The sequence below is a fragment of the Perca fluviatilis genome, chromosome 3 (assembly GCF_010015445.1).
Source record: "Perca fluviatilis chromosome 3, GENO_Pfluv_1.0, whole genome shotgun sequence".
In the NCBI taxonomy this organism is placed as follows: Eukaryota; Metazoa; Chordata; class Actinopteri; order Perciformes; family Percidae; genus Perca; species Perca fluviatilis.
The window spans coordinates 34,128,406-34,141,429 of NC_053114.1; the positions used below are offsets into that span (position 1 = coordinate 34,128,406).

The 13,024-nt window shown below is 40.4% G+C and overlaps 1 protein-coding gene across 4 annotated transcripts in view; it reads left to right on the forward strand.

Annotated features, from left to right (window-relative positions):
• Window positions 1-13,024, forward strand: part of LOC120555884 (protein unc-13 homolog C) — a 122,324-nt gene that overhangs the window by 91,808 nt on the left and 17,492 nt on the right. For 3 of the 4 annotated variants that reach the window (XM_039795046.1, XM_039795047.1, XM_039795050.1), the window contains 8 exons: window positions 2,696-2,822; window positions 4,047-4,143; window positions 5,031-5,174; window positions 5,405-5,482; window positions 7,653-7,730; window positions 8,551-8,577; window positions 11,959-12,047; window positions 12,337-12,474. In XM_039795046.1, the coding sequence (XP_039650980.1) occupies window positions 2,696-2,822; window positions 4,047-4,143; window positions 5,031-5,174; window positions 5,405-5,482; window positions 7,653-7,730; window positions 8,551-8,577; window positions 11,959-12,047; window positions 12,337-12,474 (778 nt within the window). The remainder of the gene's footprint in view (window positions 1-2,695; window positions 2,823-4,046; window positions 4,144-5,030; window positions 5,175-5,404; window positions 5,483-7,652; window positions 7,731-8,550; window positions 8,578-11,958; window positions 12,048-12,336; window positions 12,475-13,024) is intronic. The other variant, XM_039795048.1, reaches the window with a different exon arrangement.

Consider the following 13,024-nt stretch of genomic DNA (forward strand, 5'->3'; position numbering starts at 1 on the left):
TTTTCTGCTCATCTGATTCTGACACTCTGTTTCCTACAGTATGTGTTAAGCCATGGTGGCTATGGCAACTATCCACCTTTTGTTACACAGTATATGGTCTATCAGAGATGTATCAGAGACACTTTTTCAGGTTTCTTTTCTTTAATTATTTAAAGGAACTTCAGAATATTTACCCACTTTTCACATAAATTAGATCCACTGCGCAGCACTTATTTAAAACACAGAATCTATCAGCACATTAGCTTGTTGTTCACTACAGAGCCTGTTAACCGGTACCGACGATGTTATCTTCATTTTACCTGTCTCTCATCTGCTCCGTGTGTGCAGCGTGATGCCCGCACAGGTTGTCAGTGTAGCACCAGTCCGTGCCCATGTATTTCAGCAGTCCCTGCATTCGGTGAAACACGAGAGCAGAGATATTTCTGATCATTTGAATTTTTCAGAATTCTTTACTGCGGTGCTCTTGTGCCACTGCAGAATGAATATAGGGGAAACACTGACTACATTGTTATTAATATAACACAAATTTAAGTTGATCCTAATCCTTAAGTTACACCTGAACACGCATACATGCTGTATATGACACGCTGCCCTTGTCATTTTAGTTTTTTTGAATGCAGTCAAACCTCAGTTTCAAAAGCAGGTTAAAAATGAGCAGCAGTCACTAATATAAATAAATATATAATCTAAACTTGACTTGAGTTGAACACTCATTATCTTCTCCATTCCAAGGATAAAATATTGCATTGTGCATTTGAATACATTATTCACAGGTAAATATGTTAATTACACATATGTAAATATTTCCCTCCAAGCTTAGAGAGGAGTGTAGGCAGGCAGGGTATGCACTATTCATCAGAGTAAGCACCAAGGTTCTTATCAGGATTAAGGCACGACAGCCAGGGTGCAATGCATGGATTTAAAAATGTCTTTGATGTTGGGTGAATGTATGAATATTGTATCTGCCAAACAGCATGCAAATATGTGTGTCTTTATTTCTTCTTTACCATTTGGAAGCACCTAAAAAAAAAAGAAATCTATCACAGCTTCTTTAGCCTTGTGTCCCGATATAGTCTACCGCCACATTTTGTCTAAATACAGCTGAGATGGATTGGAGTTCACACCTGGCAAAATCCAATATGTCTCAAATACCCATTTATGATCAGATGTAGCTTCACCATTCCCCACATTTGATCTGTGGGAAAACTCTAACAGCTGCCAAACCAAAAATAGATGTCTGCACTTTGCTGCAGAGAAACGAGCCATATGGCTATTTGCATACTTTATGAAAAGTAACAAAATAAAAAAGAGATGGTTAGACAAAAAAGTGAAAACAAGACACTGAAAAGTCACACAGAGCCACTAAGAGTTAGCCTAGAAATCTAGACGCGCTCTATCGGCAGCAAATGTAATTTGCAGACAGGGGCGGGTCTGGCTTGTCAGGCTAATTTAAGAGTGTAAGAGAGACCGAAAAATACACACAGGAAGGGTTGGAGTGAGACAGGGAGAGGGAGAGCATGGTGACTTGCCTCGGGTTAGGAGCGAGTTTGGGAGGTTAATGAGTTATTGTTCAGTGAAGTTGAGGGTGCCTTTGTGTTTATACAACACAATGCTATGTAAACAAATGTGGACTGACATGTGAATGTGATGCGAGAGTGACGCGAGAGATCTGCCACTTCTATGGTAAAGGTTGTGTTAGGTTGATGTAATAAAAGCTTTTTGGTTAAGGTCAGGGGACGACTGTGGTCCTGGTCTTCAGTCAGTCTAGTAAGTCTAGGTAACTAATTTAGAAACACTGATAATAATAAAACATTTAAAAAAAGCATTTGATTGCTGATACGTCTATTACCATGGCAATGATCGAAAGCTTCAAAGTATTCTGATGAGCCCTAATTACATTTTAACTTTTTTGTATATAATGTTAATGCAACTGCATTGGTTTCCTCTCTTTTTTTCCTCACTCCCTCTCTTGCACCATCGCCATCAATATGTCCTCCAGGGGATACCATGGAAATGTTTAATTGTTCTGAAATGTCTACAGCGAGCTGGACTAAATGACTCAGCAGCCTTGTCTGCTGACATGAAAGTCTAGTCCTTTTTAGCTTTAGTTTGTTTGCCATTCGTCAGTCAAGGGCTTTCTTCTGAAGGGAGCTGGACACATTCACAGGCTCCATTTTACTTTCTTATTCTTGGCAGCTCAAGGCTCTGCATAATTGAGCCTGTTAAAAAGTCAGATTTAAAAGCAACCACTGCCACCCAGGTCTTTTTTTTATGCTCATTAAGATATTTGCAGATTTCTATTAATTAAGCATTGCGTTAGTTCATGCAGGACACGGAAGTCATAGGCCCACTAATTGAATTATCATTCCAGCCATTCACAACCAATCACAGCCGTTTTCACATCAGGCGGTCCATTTAAATGTCTCAGTCATGAGCAGTTCAAAGTAAAACTGAAGTGCTTTTTTTTTTTTTTGTCCAGAGCACATGCAACACGTTTATTGTGTCATAGACTGCCAATTTGTTGTTGCCGTGCTGCCCTACAATTTAACCTGCTCTTTGGTCAGTCTAGACGTGTTTGTATGTGTTAGACTCCATAAGTATTTAAAAACAAGGTTTTTCTGTTTAAGAGTTGTGACTTCAGTGGATACACTATATATGCTAACGCGTGGTTCTAATGTTTTAATCTGCATTACAGAGCATGACAAGCACCGCCTATGCAAAAGTACTGAATACATGAATCTTCACTTCAAAGTCAAATGGTTCCATAATGAGTATGTTCGTGACCTGCCGGCCTTCAAGAATGTTCCGCCTGAGTATTCTCTGTAAGTCCTCTCATTTTCACCCACATGTGAGACACTTAAACATGCATACACACATACATTATACATACACACACACAAAAAAAAAAAAAAGATATATAATATATATAGTGTTAAAATTGTACATAGTAGAATTTGATTACGAATGCGTAATAGAACATGAATAGGCTGCTTGTTAAAACAAACAGGAACCTAAGAGGAAAGGATTGAGTAACTCAGAGTTGAGAGAAATGTTGCAAAAAAAGTCAAATGTCCAACTGTTCAATGTTGGGAAAAAAATTAAGATGAGTACAGATGATTTTGTTTGCTTCAAAAAATTGTCAACAGAACACATAACAGTGTTCATTCATGGTGCAGAATATTGTACGGTAGTGGCAGTTCAGATTAGTTTCTGGTTAAAACTGAATCTGTAACACTGTCATGTTCCTGTAATCTGTGCTGGCAGTTTATTCCAACAAGCTGATGATAAACTGTTTTGGATGAGGAGAAACATTTATAGCCTAAAAGCAAGTTTTAGTTCTTCTTTTCACGTAGCCCTGTTTTACAGTGTGCATGCATAATTTGCAGTGAAGCAGGGATAGTTGCATGTAAACACGTGTAATGCAAGCACAGAACGCAACGGCCTTTCCCATCCTCCCAGTCTATCAGTGTAATGAGTCCCCCTCCTAACACTGTCTCTCTCTCACACACACACACACACACACACACACACACACACACACACACACACACACAGCCTTACTCTTCCGTCTGCCTGTCTATTCTCTTTCTCTGTCGCCACACCCACATTATTTATTGTCTCTCCCTCCTGAAGCAGATGCCCTTAGCCAGAGTACAAAGCTGTTTTGGGGGGACATCCGTTGCTTTGAGGACAAGCTCAGCATTATTATTCTACTAACAAATGTACTTCCTCTGTCCTGTCCTCTGCTGTCCTCTGTCTGAGCCTCGAAGTCAATTATGTCCACACACTGAAACCTGAGCCAGCCTTGGCCAAAACCACACTGACATCTGCGTGGTATTTTCAGCATACATTTTTGAGTGTAACACAATCCATTTTCATTGATTTCTCTAAAATGCAGTGGTTTCCCTATAATTTAAAAAAAATAAAGCTAAAAAGCCTTGGCCTCAGATATTTTCTTATATACTTAGCCCCGACTCATATAGTCCTCTAGAGTTAAAATAAAACGAACTATGATTTGATTATAGAAAGTTTTTTTTTTTCTTTAGGTGGTTTGAGCCATTTGTCATTCAGTGGCTTGATGAGAACGAGGATGTTGCCATGGATTTCCTCAATGGGGCACTGGAAAGGGACAAGAAAGATGGAGTAAGTATAGCATTGAATTATAACTCAGTGTGTAGCTTTATGTATTAACCGACCAAGCCACTTTAGACCTATTTCTTATTCACAAGGACGGTCTGCTAAGACTGAAATTAGGGTGCGAGGGTTAGAGAAGATTTTACACGGTCAAAAACACTCCTCGCCCTGAGACATCACAAGACAGGAATAGGAATAAAATTTCAATAAAAAATTAATACAATCTGGAAGCAAAACATGATTTTCAGGGCAGTAAAAGGCACAGGAGGATGTTAGACAATAATGACAGGAAATGTGTGAAAAGCTTCACAAAACACATTTGGCAAAGAAATGATCGCAAAATATTGATGCATCTTCAGCGCATACAAACATTGCATAGCACTATATGTTTCAGATTGTGTGATTATTGTAACCCAGGACGTCCACTGAACAAAGTTAAAAGTTAAAGTGATTGATTTGATTCATCTCTACCTAAACACATGAAACATATGCTTGATAATGACTTTTGTGTCAATCGTGAATAAATGCAGGAATTCATATGCGTTCGAGAGATAACTCTAAAGAGTTTCAGATGGTTTAAGTGGGAACTTTTGATAAATGCACCTCAGCAGTTACCTGGCAGTCACATATAACAGTAAACCTGTTAGTGTAATCGGCAGTAAGTGGTCTAGATTTCTGCTCTGTGAGTGATGTAGTTATACAGTAATTGGTACATTAATCAAACGTTCTCTTCACTGTGCCTACATAATGTCTCACTATTCGGAGGTGCTTAAAGCGCTTTAGATCTGAGAACTTGCATTTGTCTCTTTCTCTTTTTTCCTTCTTCCACCCACCCCCACCCCCCATCCCTTTTTCCACCCTCATGTCCCTCTCTCCTCCTCTCTATGCTGCAACAGTTCCAGCAAACCTCGGAGCACGCCCTCTTCTCATGTTCGGTAGTGGATGTGTTCACTCAACTAAACCAGAATTTTGAGATTATCAAGAAGCTGGAGTGTCCGAACCCACAGGCTCTGGCTCACTTCATGTGCCGTTTTGCGAAGGTCAGGCTCTTGGAAATCCTCCCCATCCTCCATACTCCTGTGGGGCGTAATAACTCACAGTTAAAGAGTTTGCCATTGATCTAAGGAGTCACTCTGGTGTATTTATTCGGTTTGATATTATCTGGTTATTAGGTTGTGACTGCTTAGATCTTCTCAGTGAGTTTCAGAAATTCAATAATAGAAAAGCAAACAAACTGTAATTATAAACTTGTCTCTCTCCCTATCTGCAGACTATCAACAAAGTTCTTCTGCAATATGCTGCAATCATATCCAAGGACTTTCCTTTGTATTTGAGTAAGGAGAATGTGGTAAGTCTGCAAGCATTAATAGCAAAGGTTACATTGAGTGTTTTTGGTCAAATTGCAAATCTGGCCCTGCCCTGCCTTTTGTAATGCACTGAACAAAGTGTCTCTTTTAACTGTGATGCAATTCTTCATCTCACAGCCCATAGCTGATGGGGAAAAGTCATTGGTATTTTCTGGGCTCTCTGTCTATTGTTTAATGTGATAGATGACTAAATGCAGAGCCTTCTTAGGGGCCTAATTATCCTCACTGGTCTTTGAAGTTGAAGTGAGAGATAACACACAGGGTACTAGTGGAGGAGGCAGATGTTTCTTTACAGTGTTGACAGGCTCATTACAATTGTCCCAGAGAAAACAGGAAATGTCCTCGAGACAGCACTGAGCGGACAGATGATGGAAAAACGGAAATAAGAGGCAGATGGAGTTGTACAGCGGCACGATTACATCAAATTCGACCTAATTGTACTGCCACGTATATAGTACATGACCCACATCATAGCCATCTTTCCTAACCCGAGAACGTACTGTGTGCCTGTTTTTGCCGCCAACAACATAAAACATTAAAAGAGAGCAGTAGTATAAGTAAAGATGATAATCTAGAGCAGTGGTTCCCAACTTTTGTGGCTTGTTACCACAGCCATAGAGTGGACATGAGCTGTTCAAAGTTTGATCTTACTTCAGTTTGCTTTAAGGATTTGCAAAAGCCTAAAGGGGTGAAAGTATACAGTATTTTACATAGACACAGATTAGACAAAAGTCGCATTCCATCCTTTACTGTAGCTATACTGTAGCTGCTTATCCATGGGGCGCGGGGGGCTGGAGCCGATTCTAGCTGACACTGGGCGAGAGGCGGTGTACATCCTGGACAGGAGGTCGCCAGTCAATCACAGGGCTGAAACATTCATCATTCACACCTACGGGCTTTTTTAGTCACCAATTAATCTAACCTGCATGTCTTTAAACTGTGGGAGGAAGCCGGAGCAGCCTGAGAAATCCCACGCAGGCACACGGAGAACATGCAAATTTTACACAAAAAAGACAAAAGCCGGTCGGCAGGTTGAACTCAGGACCTTCTTGCCGTGAGGCGACCACCGCGCTGCCCCAAAAAGTCACAATGCTGAATGTAATATTTTGTAAGATAAAAATTTGATCTGCTTTTGTTAACAATGTTCTGATATGAATACATTTCTTTAAAATGATATTTGCAGACAAATTGGTTATCTTAGCATCACCCTATTCGTACAGCATTACCCCACCAAACACTGTAAATCAATAAACAAACCACTGGGAAATAGCTGTCTTTTTACTCTTTGGTGTATGAAGTCCTAAGTGATGTCACAGCTGCCCCTGGCACTTAACTGATAGATTAAAACATATCCAATAAAATTGTTAGTGGACCGGACCCATTATTCTATATTTTTCACCAGATTTTTCACCAGATATAATGAGCTGAGGGAAATCTACATCGCTTTCATTCAGATTTATAATATCTTATCACTCCCGTACAAATATGCTTATAAATCTAGTTGAGCGCAAGCGATTATGTGCTGCCGCGGAGACACTATTGGCCGCTATGTGGATTGAAAGACACCAATCATCCTTCTCCTGTGTGGCACAGAATTATCATTTTACTACCATCCATTACCACTATCATAATTTTGGGGCGTTCTATGTTTGTCAGTGTTTTTTTGGGCGGATAATATACATAATCTGTGACTGACTGAAGTGAGTAATTCTGCTCACAGTCTCCATAAAAAGCAGTGTGATTAATGTCTGTCATCTGTTAAACTTGTGCAGCTGAGAATCGATAATGCCTGACGTACTCAGTGCAGACATTTCCCTCCCTGTTGTATTACGTATTGCGTTTCCCTGCTGACTGTCGATGTCGCGCAGAAACCTAGCATCTTTGTATTAATGATGTGTCAGGAAATCACAACTGATGGATTTTTACTGTTTTTTCCCTTCCGAGAATGTGTTACATTAATATGGGCTAGTCTCAAGCTTACAAACTGTTAGTACAATGCTTACAGCTTTCAAAAATAGTAAATGTAATGTGTTAGGTTTTTTGTAGGATTTCAACACCATTAAATATATAGTTGATGTTCTTCTCACACATTGAATCATACATTGCACTATACTAAACAATCTAGTTTTATTAATTGTTGTACTTTTACAGCCCTGCATCATCCTCAACAACATTCAGCAGCTCCGTGTCCAACTGGAGAAGATGTTTGAGTCCATGGGTGGCAAACAGGTCTGTGCCTACCTAAGTGCATCTGTCCGCTGTGTCTGTGTCAAGTTTTGAGGCAATTCACTTTCAATTAAATTAAGATATTCCTGAATTAAAAGAAGTTTAAGAAAAGGCATATCATATATGAATTATTACAATGTAGTAATGCAATGATCTGCATCCTCCCACTGCAAGATCAAATCACAAGGTTAGCTAAAGAACAGTGTCCCCAGGGCTTCAAAAGGATTCAGTGTCTTCCTGAAGGACACTTCGGCAACGTTGGGGCCAGTTAATATAAAGGCTTATAAACATCCATCCTCAGATCAGCTCTCTGCTGTGAAATAAATGCTGTGTCATGATCATGTAAATGATCTTTTCAGATGACATTTACATGAAGTGAAAGTGAATTGACCCCAACAGTGATGCTGTGCTGTAATCCTTCCATCAGCTCTGTACTTAACCATCCAATAGACTTATCTGACATGTAGTTCAGTTTGCTAATATCACCTTTTTGACTTCTACCTCTACTACAGTTCCTCAATAACATCCTTTGTACCCCATCACTATTTTCCTACATCTAACCCCCCCCCCCCCTTGTGTATAACATGTGTTGCCCTTTTGTAAGTATTGAGTTAAACCCTAAATCTGTGTGTTGGGTTTGAAACACCATTAAGTATTTTCCCTGTCAGTCTAACCTGAGAAGCAGCAGCCATGGCTTCTTATGACTTGCATGCATTTGTCTCTCCAGTATCTAACGCCTGTCTTGCCTTGCGTTTTGTCTCCTGTCGTTGTGTCTTCTGTTTCCCCCCCATTTCCTTTCTGTGCTCTCTCTCTCTGTCTCCAGGAGGAAGGGGTTGTGTCCTTCTGTAAGGTGTGTGATAGGACTCTTCAACACCCCTTCCCAACATTTACTGAATGATATGAAAAAGCACGCCCCCCACATCCCCCGTGCCTCCCCACCACCCCTCACGCTCCTATGCTTCTCACTCCCCTCCCCCCGCCCCCTCTAGCAGCATGTGCCACAGAGCATATGGAATCTGAATTACCCATCACCCCTCTGGACAGGCTGCTCAAGCTCACCATCCCCAGCGCTTTGGGGATAGTGGCTAAACCCACCCGATCCATCTTTTTTTTAGCTTGCTTTTATTTTCCGTGAGCCACTTCTCTATACATAGCTAATTTAGAAGTGCAATATTTATTTTAGTTCGTGGTCCATTATTTCTTTTTCTTTCCATGACGCAAAGAATGTGTCAGAGGCTCGCCAAATTGCTGGCTGTGGTTTTGATCATCTCTATCCATTTCCCAGGCTGCAGCAACAAAATGCTTCAGACAGTATTTTTCAGACCGTGTTTAATGAGCTTTTCAAACACTTACAAATCTCTCCAGCTGTGCCCTCGGCTGACATGCTGCTACCTCCCCACAGTTAGCAGTTCTAGACCTGGATCACTCCCAGACCATTATTGTCTGAAGAATAATGACACCAGAAGTCTTTACATACCTTTTGAAAACTAAAATTATGGATGTTCATTGTTAATGGACAATCAGGTATATCTTTAAGAACATCCTAAGTAATTTCTCTTGAAAACTAATTATACAGCTTATGTGTATTTGAGGTGAAAGTTTTTCATTAGTTTCCTCTCTGCACAGTAGCCTATTCATTACAGAATAGTTCCCTATCAGCAATTACCACCCAGGGAACCAATGTAATTACCAAGAGCTGTTATCATAGCATTGCCAATAAGAAAGATTAGCAATAATCTCTTACAGTGCCCACATTTATGGAATCATCATGGACTGATCTCCCCTGATTGGTATCAGGCTTTATTTTGGTTGTCGGCCTGTTTGCTAGTACGCTTTTCTCACTTTAGAGATGGTGGTTTATAAAAACCTTTATTTATTTGTCACTGTTTAGGACAAACTATGTTTCAGAATAACAACCTGCCAGTGAGTAGATATTGTATTGTTGAAACAGGCAAAGGGAAGCAAGGCTGGGCTGCTGTTGATAGGCTGTAAGCCAGGGGAGAGTTTGTGCACTCTGGAGGACTCTGGATGTCAGTCAGCATGGAGTGAAACTATCTACGATGAGTGAAAGCCATTAGTCAAGTCAAGTCAAATCAATTTATTTGTATAGCACATTTAAACGAACAACTGTTGACCCAAAGTGCTTTACAGAAAGTAAAAAAAAGTAACAATGCAACATAGAATAAAATAAACAAAGGAACAATGTATAAAAAAAAAAAAAACAGGAATCAAGGAGAGTTAAAAGCAAGAGAGTAAAAATGCGTCTTCAGATTTGATTTAAAACTAGCAATTGTATTACATGATTTGATATGGGGTGGGAGGGAATTCCAGAGTTTGGGGGCTACTACAGAGAAGGCTCGGTCCCCTTTGGTTTTTAGGCGTGTCCGGGGGATGACAAGGAGTTATTAGACACCAGATATATTCATATTATCCAATATACATTAATGTATATAACATTCATAATTTTATTCTCTCATTATATCCAATTTTTAAGCTAATCAAAGACCTTTATTAACCTAACATTTCAGAAGCTGAAGCTTTGATATTTTCAAATTACAAAACTGCCTCACTTGGCAAGTCAAAGTACCTTTAAATTGAGGCCTTTCAGACAGGATTGCAGTCTTCAGGTAGACATATGATTGAAGCATTAGGAACCACACGGATTCAGAATGGAATTTTCTCCTCTCAGCAGGCGACAGGTGCTTTGGTGTATCGGACAACGGGGTGAATTTCCTGTAGCAGCATTCCCATTAAGACACAGTGTTCTTGGAAAACACCCCAGAGAATCTCAATTTCAGAGACTGCCAGGCCTACAGATTAGAGTCCAGTCTAAAGAGGCCAAGAGGAACTGATAAAAGACCAAGGCCTACGGTATTTTCCTTGCTGTCACTTGAAAAGATGTTATCCGTTACTCAAAGAGTAAAACAACAACTCCAACCTCTGTGGTCAATTTACTCTGTGACAGAAAACTCTTGCATGCATTTCCATTGAAGTGACAGCAGTACGAAGTGTGCACATGGGAACACTCAAACACACATATACATCTATCCCGGTTGAGCTGCAGATAGAGGCATGTCTGCAGAATACCGATGCTTCACAGCTGAGCCATCATAACATTATAATGTGTAAGATGAGCGGCTCCTTGGCTAAGCTTATCAGTTCTAATATGACGATCTGTCGTGCATGTGGTGCGGTGCCTGGCCTCGCACATCCATCGCAGGCACCGTGCCTCAGCGATGTGTGTTCTCCACCCCCATCCAAAACATCAATATATATATTTGTACATGGCGAACCTAATTTATAAACAATGAGACAAACAGTGGTAGAGACGCACTCATACATGCAGTTACTTAATGGCGCACAATACACAAAGCACAGCACGGATATCATATATCCACCCATGCATTTTCTCAAAATATACCCAAAACCAAAGAAGAACACACACATCTGCACATCCATCACATGCACATGCGTAAATATGGCGCTGCAGAAACCCACCACATGCCATGCATGGACACATACATGCTGTGAATCAAATTTTCAAATGTGTTTGTGTGAGCTGGTATTTAAAATTGTTCATTGCAAGGTCAAGTCAGATTTTTCAGTAAATCCAACTAGATATGTAGGCACATAATATATGGATTTAAGAGGCTTGTAGCTAAGTATAGCTACAGATTTTAATCTAGATACACCAATGTATCCTAAATAATAAAGTTGCACACTCAAATGAATTTGACATGCAGCAACAATTTCCTTCCTGAACATAATAAGTAAATCCCAGGATTTCAGTATCAGAAGAACATCTGTAGTTACAAGGATTTATGTATAAATGACAGTAAGCTTTATTCCCCTAAAATGTTAGAATGCCGAGGCTGTCTAACAGCATACTTGCTCTACTGTAACTTGTGTAGTAGTGCACAGAAATATTCCCTTTTAAGAGACCCCTAGTTGGCTGCTTCTTTGCTGACACCATGTCTCATGACTCGGCAAGCAGTCGTCATTGCAGCGCTCGGAGGTGAGCCGTCCATTTGTATTCAGAACGTCGCTTGGCACAGATGGCAGGCAGAATGAGTGGGAGGCCACCAGAGAGGCAGGTTACCTCTCCTCTGTGCCTGTCCTCTCCCCCCTAAAACCCCCACCCCAGTTGAGGCAGAGATTCAGAGCTGAGCTCTCAGTGTGGGCTAGTGTATGGAGTGTAATGATGTAGTAACTGTCCGTCTTCCACTGACAGCTGGATGCCGAGGCCAGTGATCTGCTAAAGGAGCTGCAGAATAAACTCAACACGGTGCTGGATGAACTCAGCGGAGTGTTTGGCTCCAGGTGAGCATTAATGCGACGTAATCTGTGTCTGGGTGTGTGTGTGTGTGTGTGTGTGTGTGGGATCATTTTCATTACGGTAATTGTATTCATTCATGTCTTGTTCTTATAAAGAAATTGTACTACAAGACTGCTTAGTTATTGATGGACATTTACTCAAAATAGAATTGACTCAAACTAATGCTTAGTGAGCAAAGCAAGTGGTTAAACAAAAAAAAAAAAAAATTAAAATTAAAAAAAAATTTAACCGAGTAGCAAAGGGTTTAAAGGATTATTGTTTTCCATCACACAGTTTCAAAGGTGTGATCGAGGACTGTGTGAAGCAGATGAACCAGGAGCTGGTTCAGATGAAAGGTACGGCCAAAGGAAGCAACCCTGCAATGGACGCTGAGACTGTCCTCCGGCCTCTTATGGACCTCCTGGATAAAAAGTGGGTACATACTGAATGCAAGGTCAGAGTTTAACTTCTAACATGTGAGGCGGTTTTGTACTTTGGTCTCCAGTAAGTGCCAACCTCTTTTGCAAAGCAAATGAAAGTCATTAATTCAAATAGGCTCACCATTCTTTGCCATCAAGTTTGAGAGTGTTGGCGTTGAGGTGATGTCAGGAAAGGATTTCCCCTGGTGACATTTACTCGCATGATGGTGTGAAGAAAAGGAGACGGGACAGGAAGAAGCGTGACTGGGGTTGCATAGGCTTTGGGATCTAGCATGGTTAGTGGGCTAACAACAGCTGTCCACAAAGTTGTAAATTATACTTATGATTCAATTTGATTACTTTACTGTATTAACCCCTGTCACTGTTTTTTCACTCACTTATTTTTTGCTGCTTGTATTATTTCAGTTATATCACCAATGATAAAATGTTTACTAAAAGACAGGCCAATCCCACCCTCTCATTCAAACTCGATGGGGTCAATTGATTGATTGATTGAACTCTGTGCAAAGTGAAATGGAATAGAAATGAAATCGAAGCAAAAC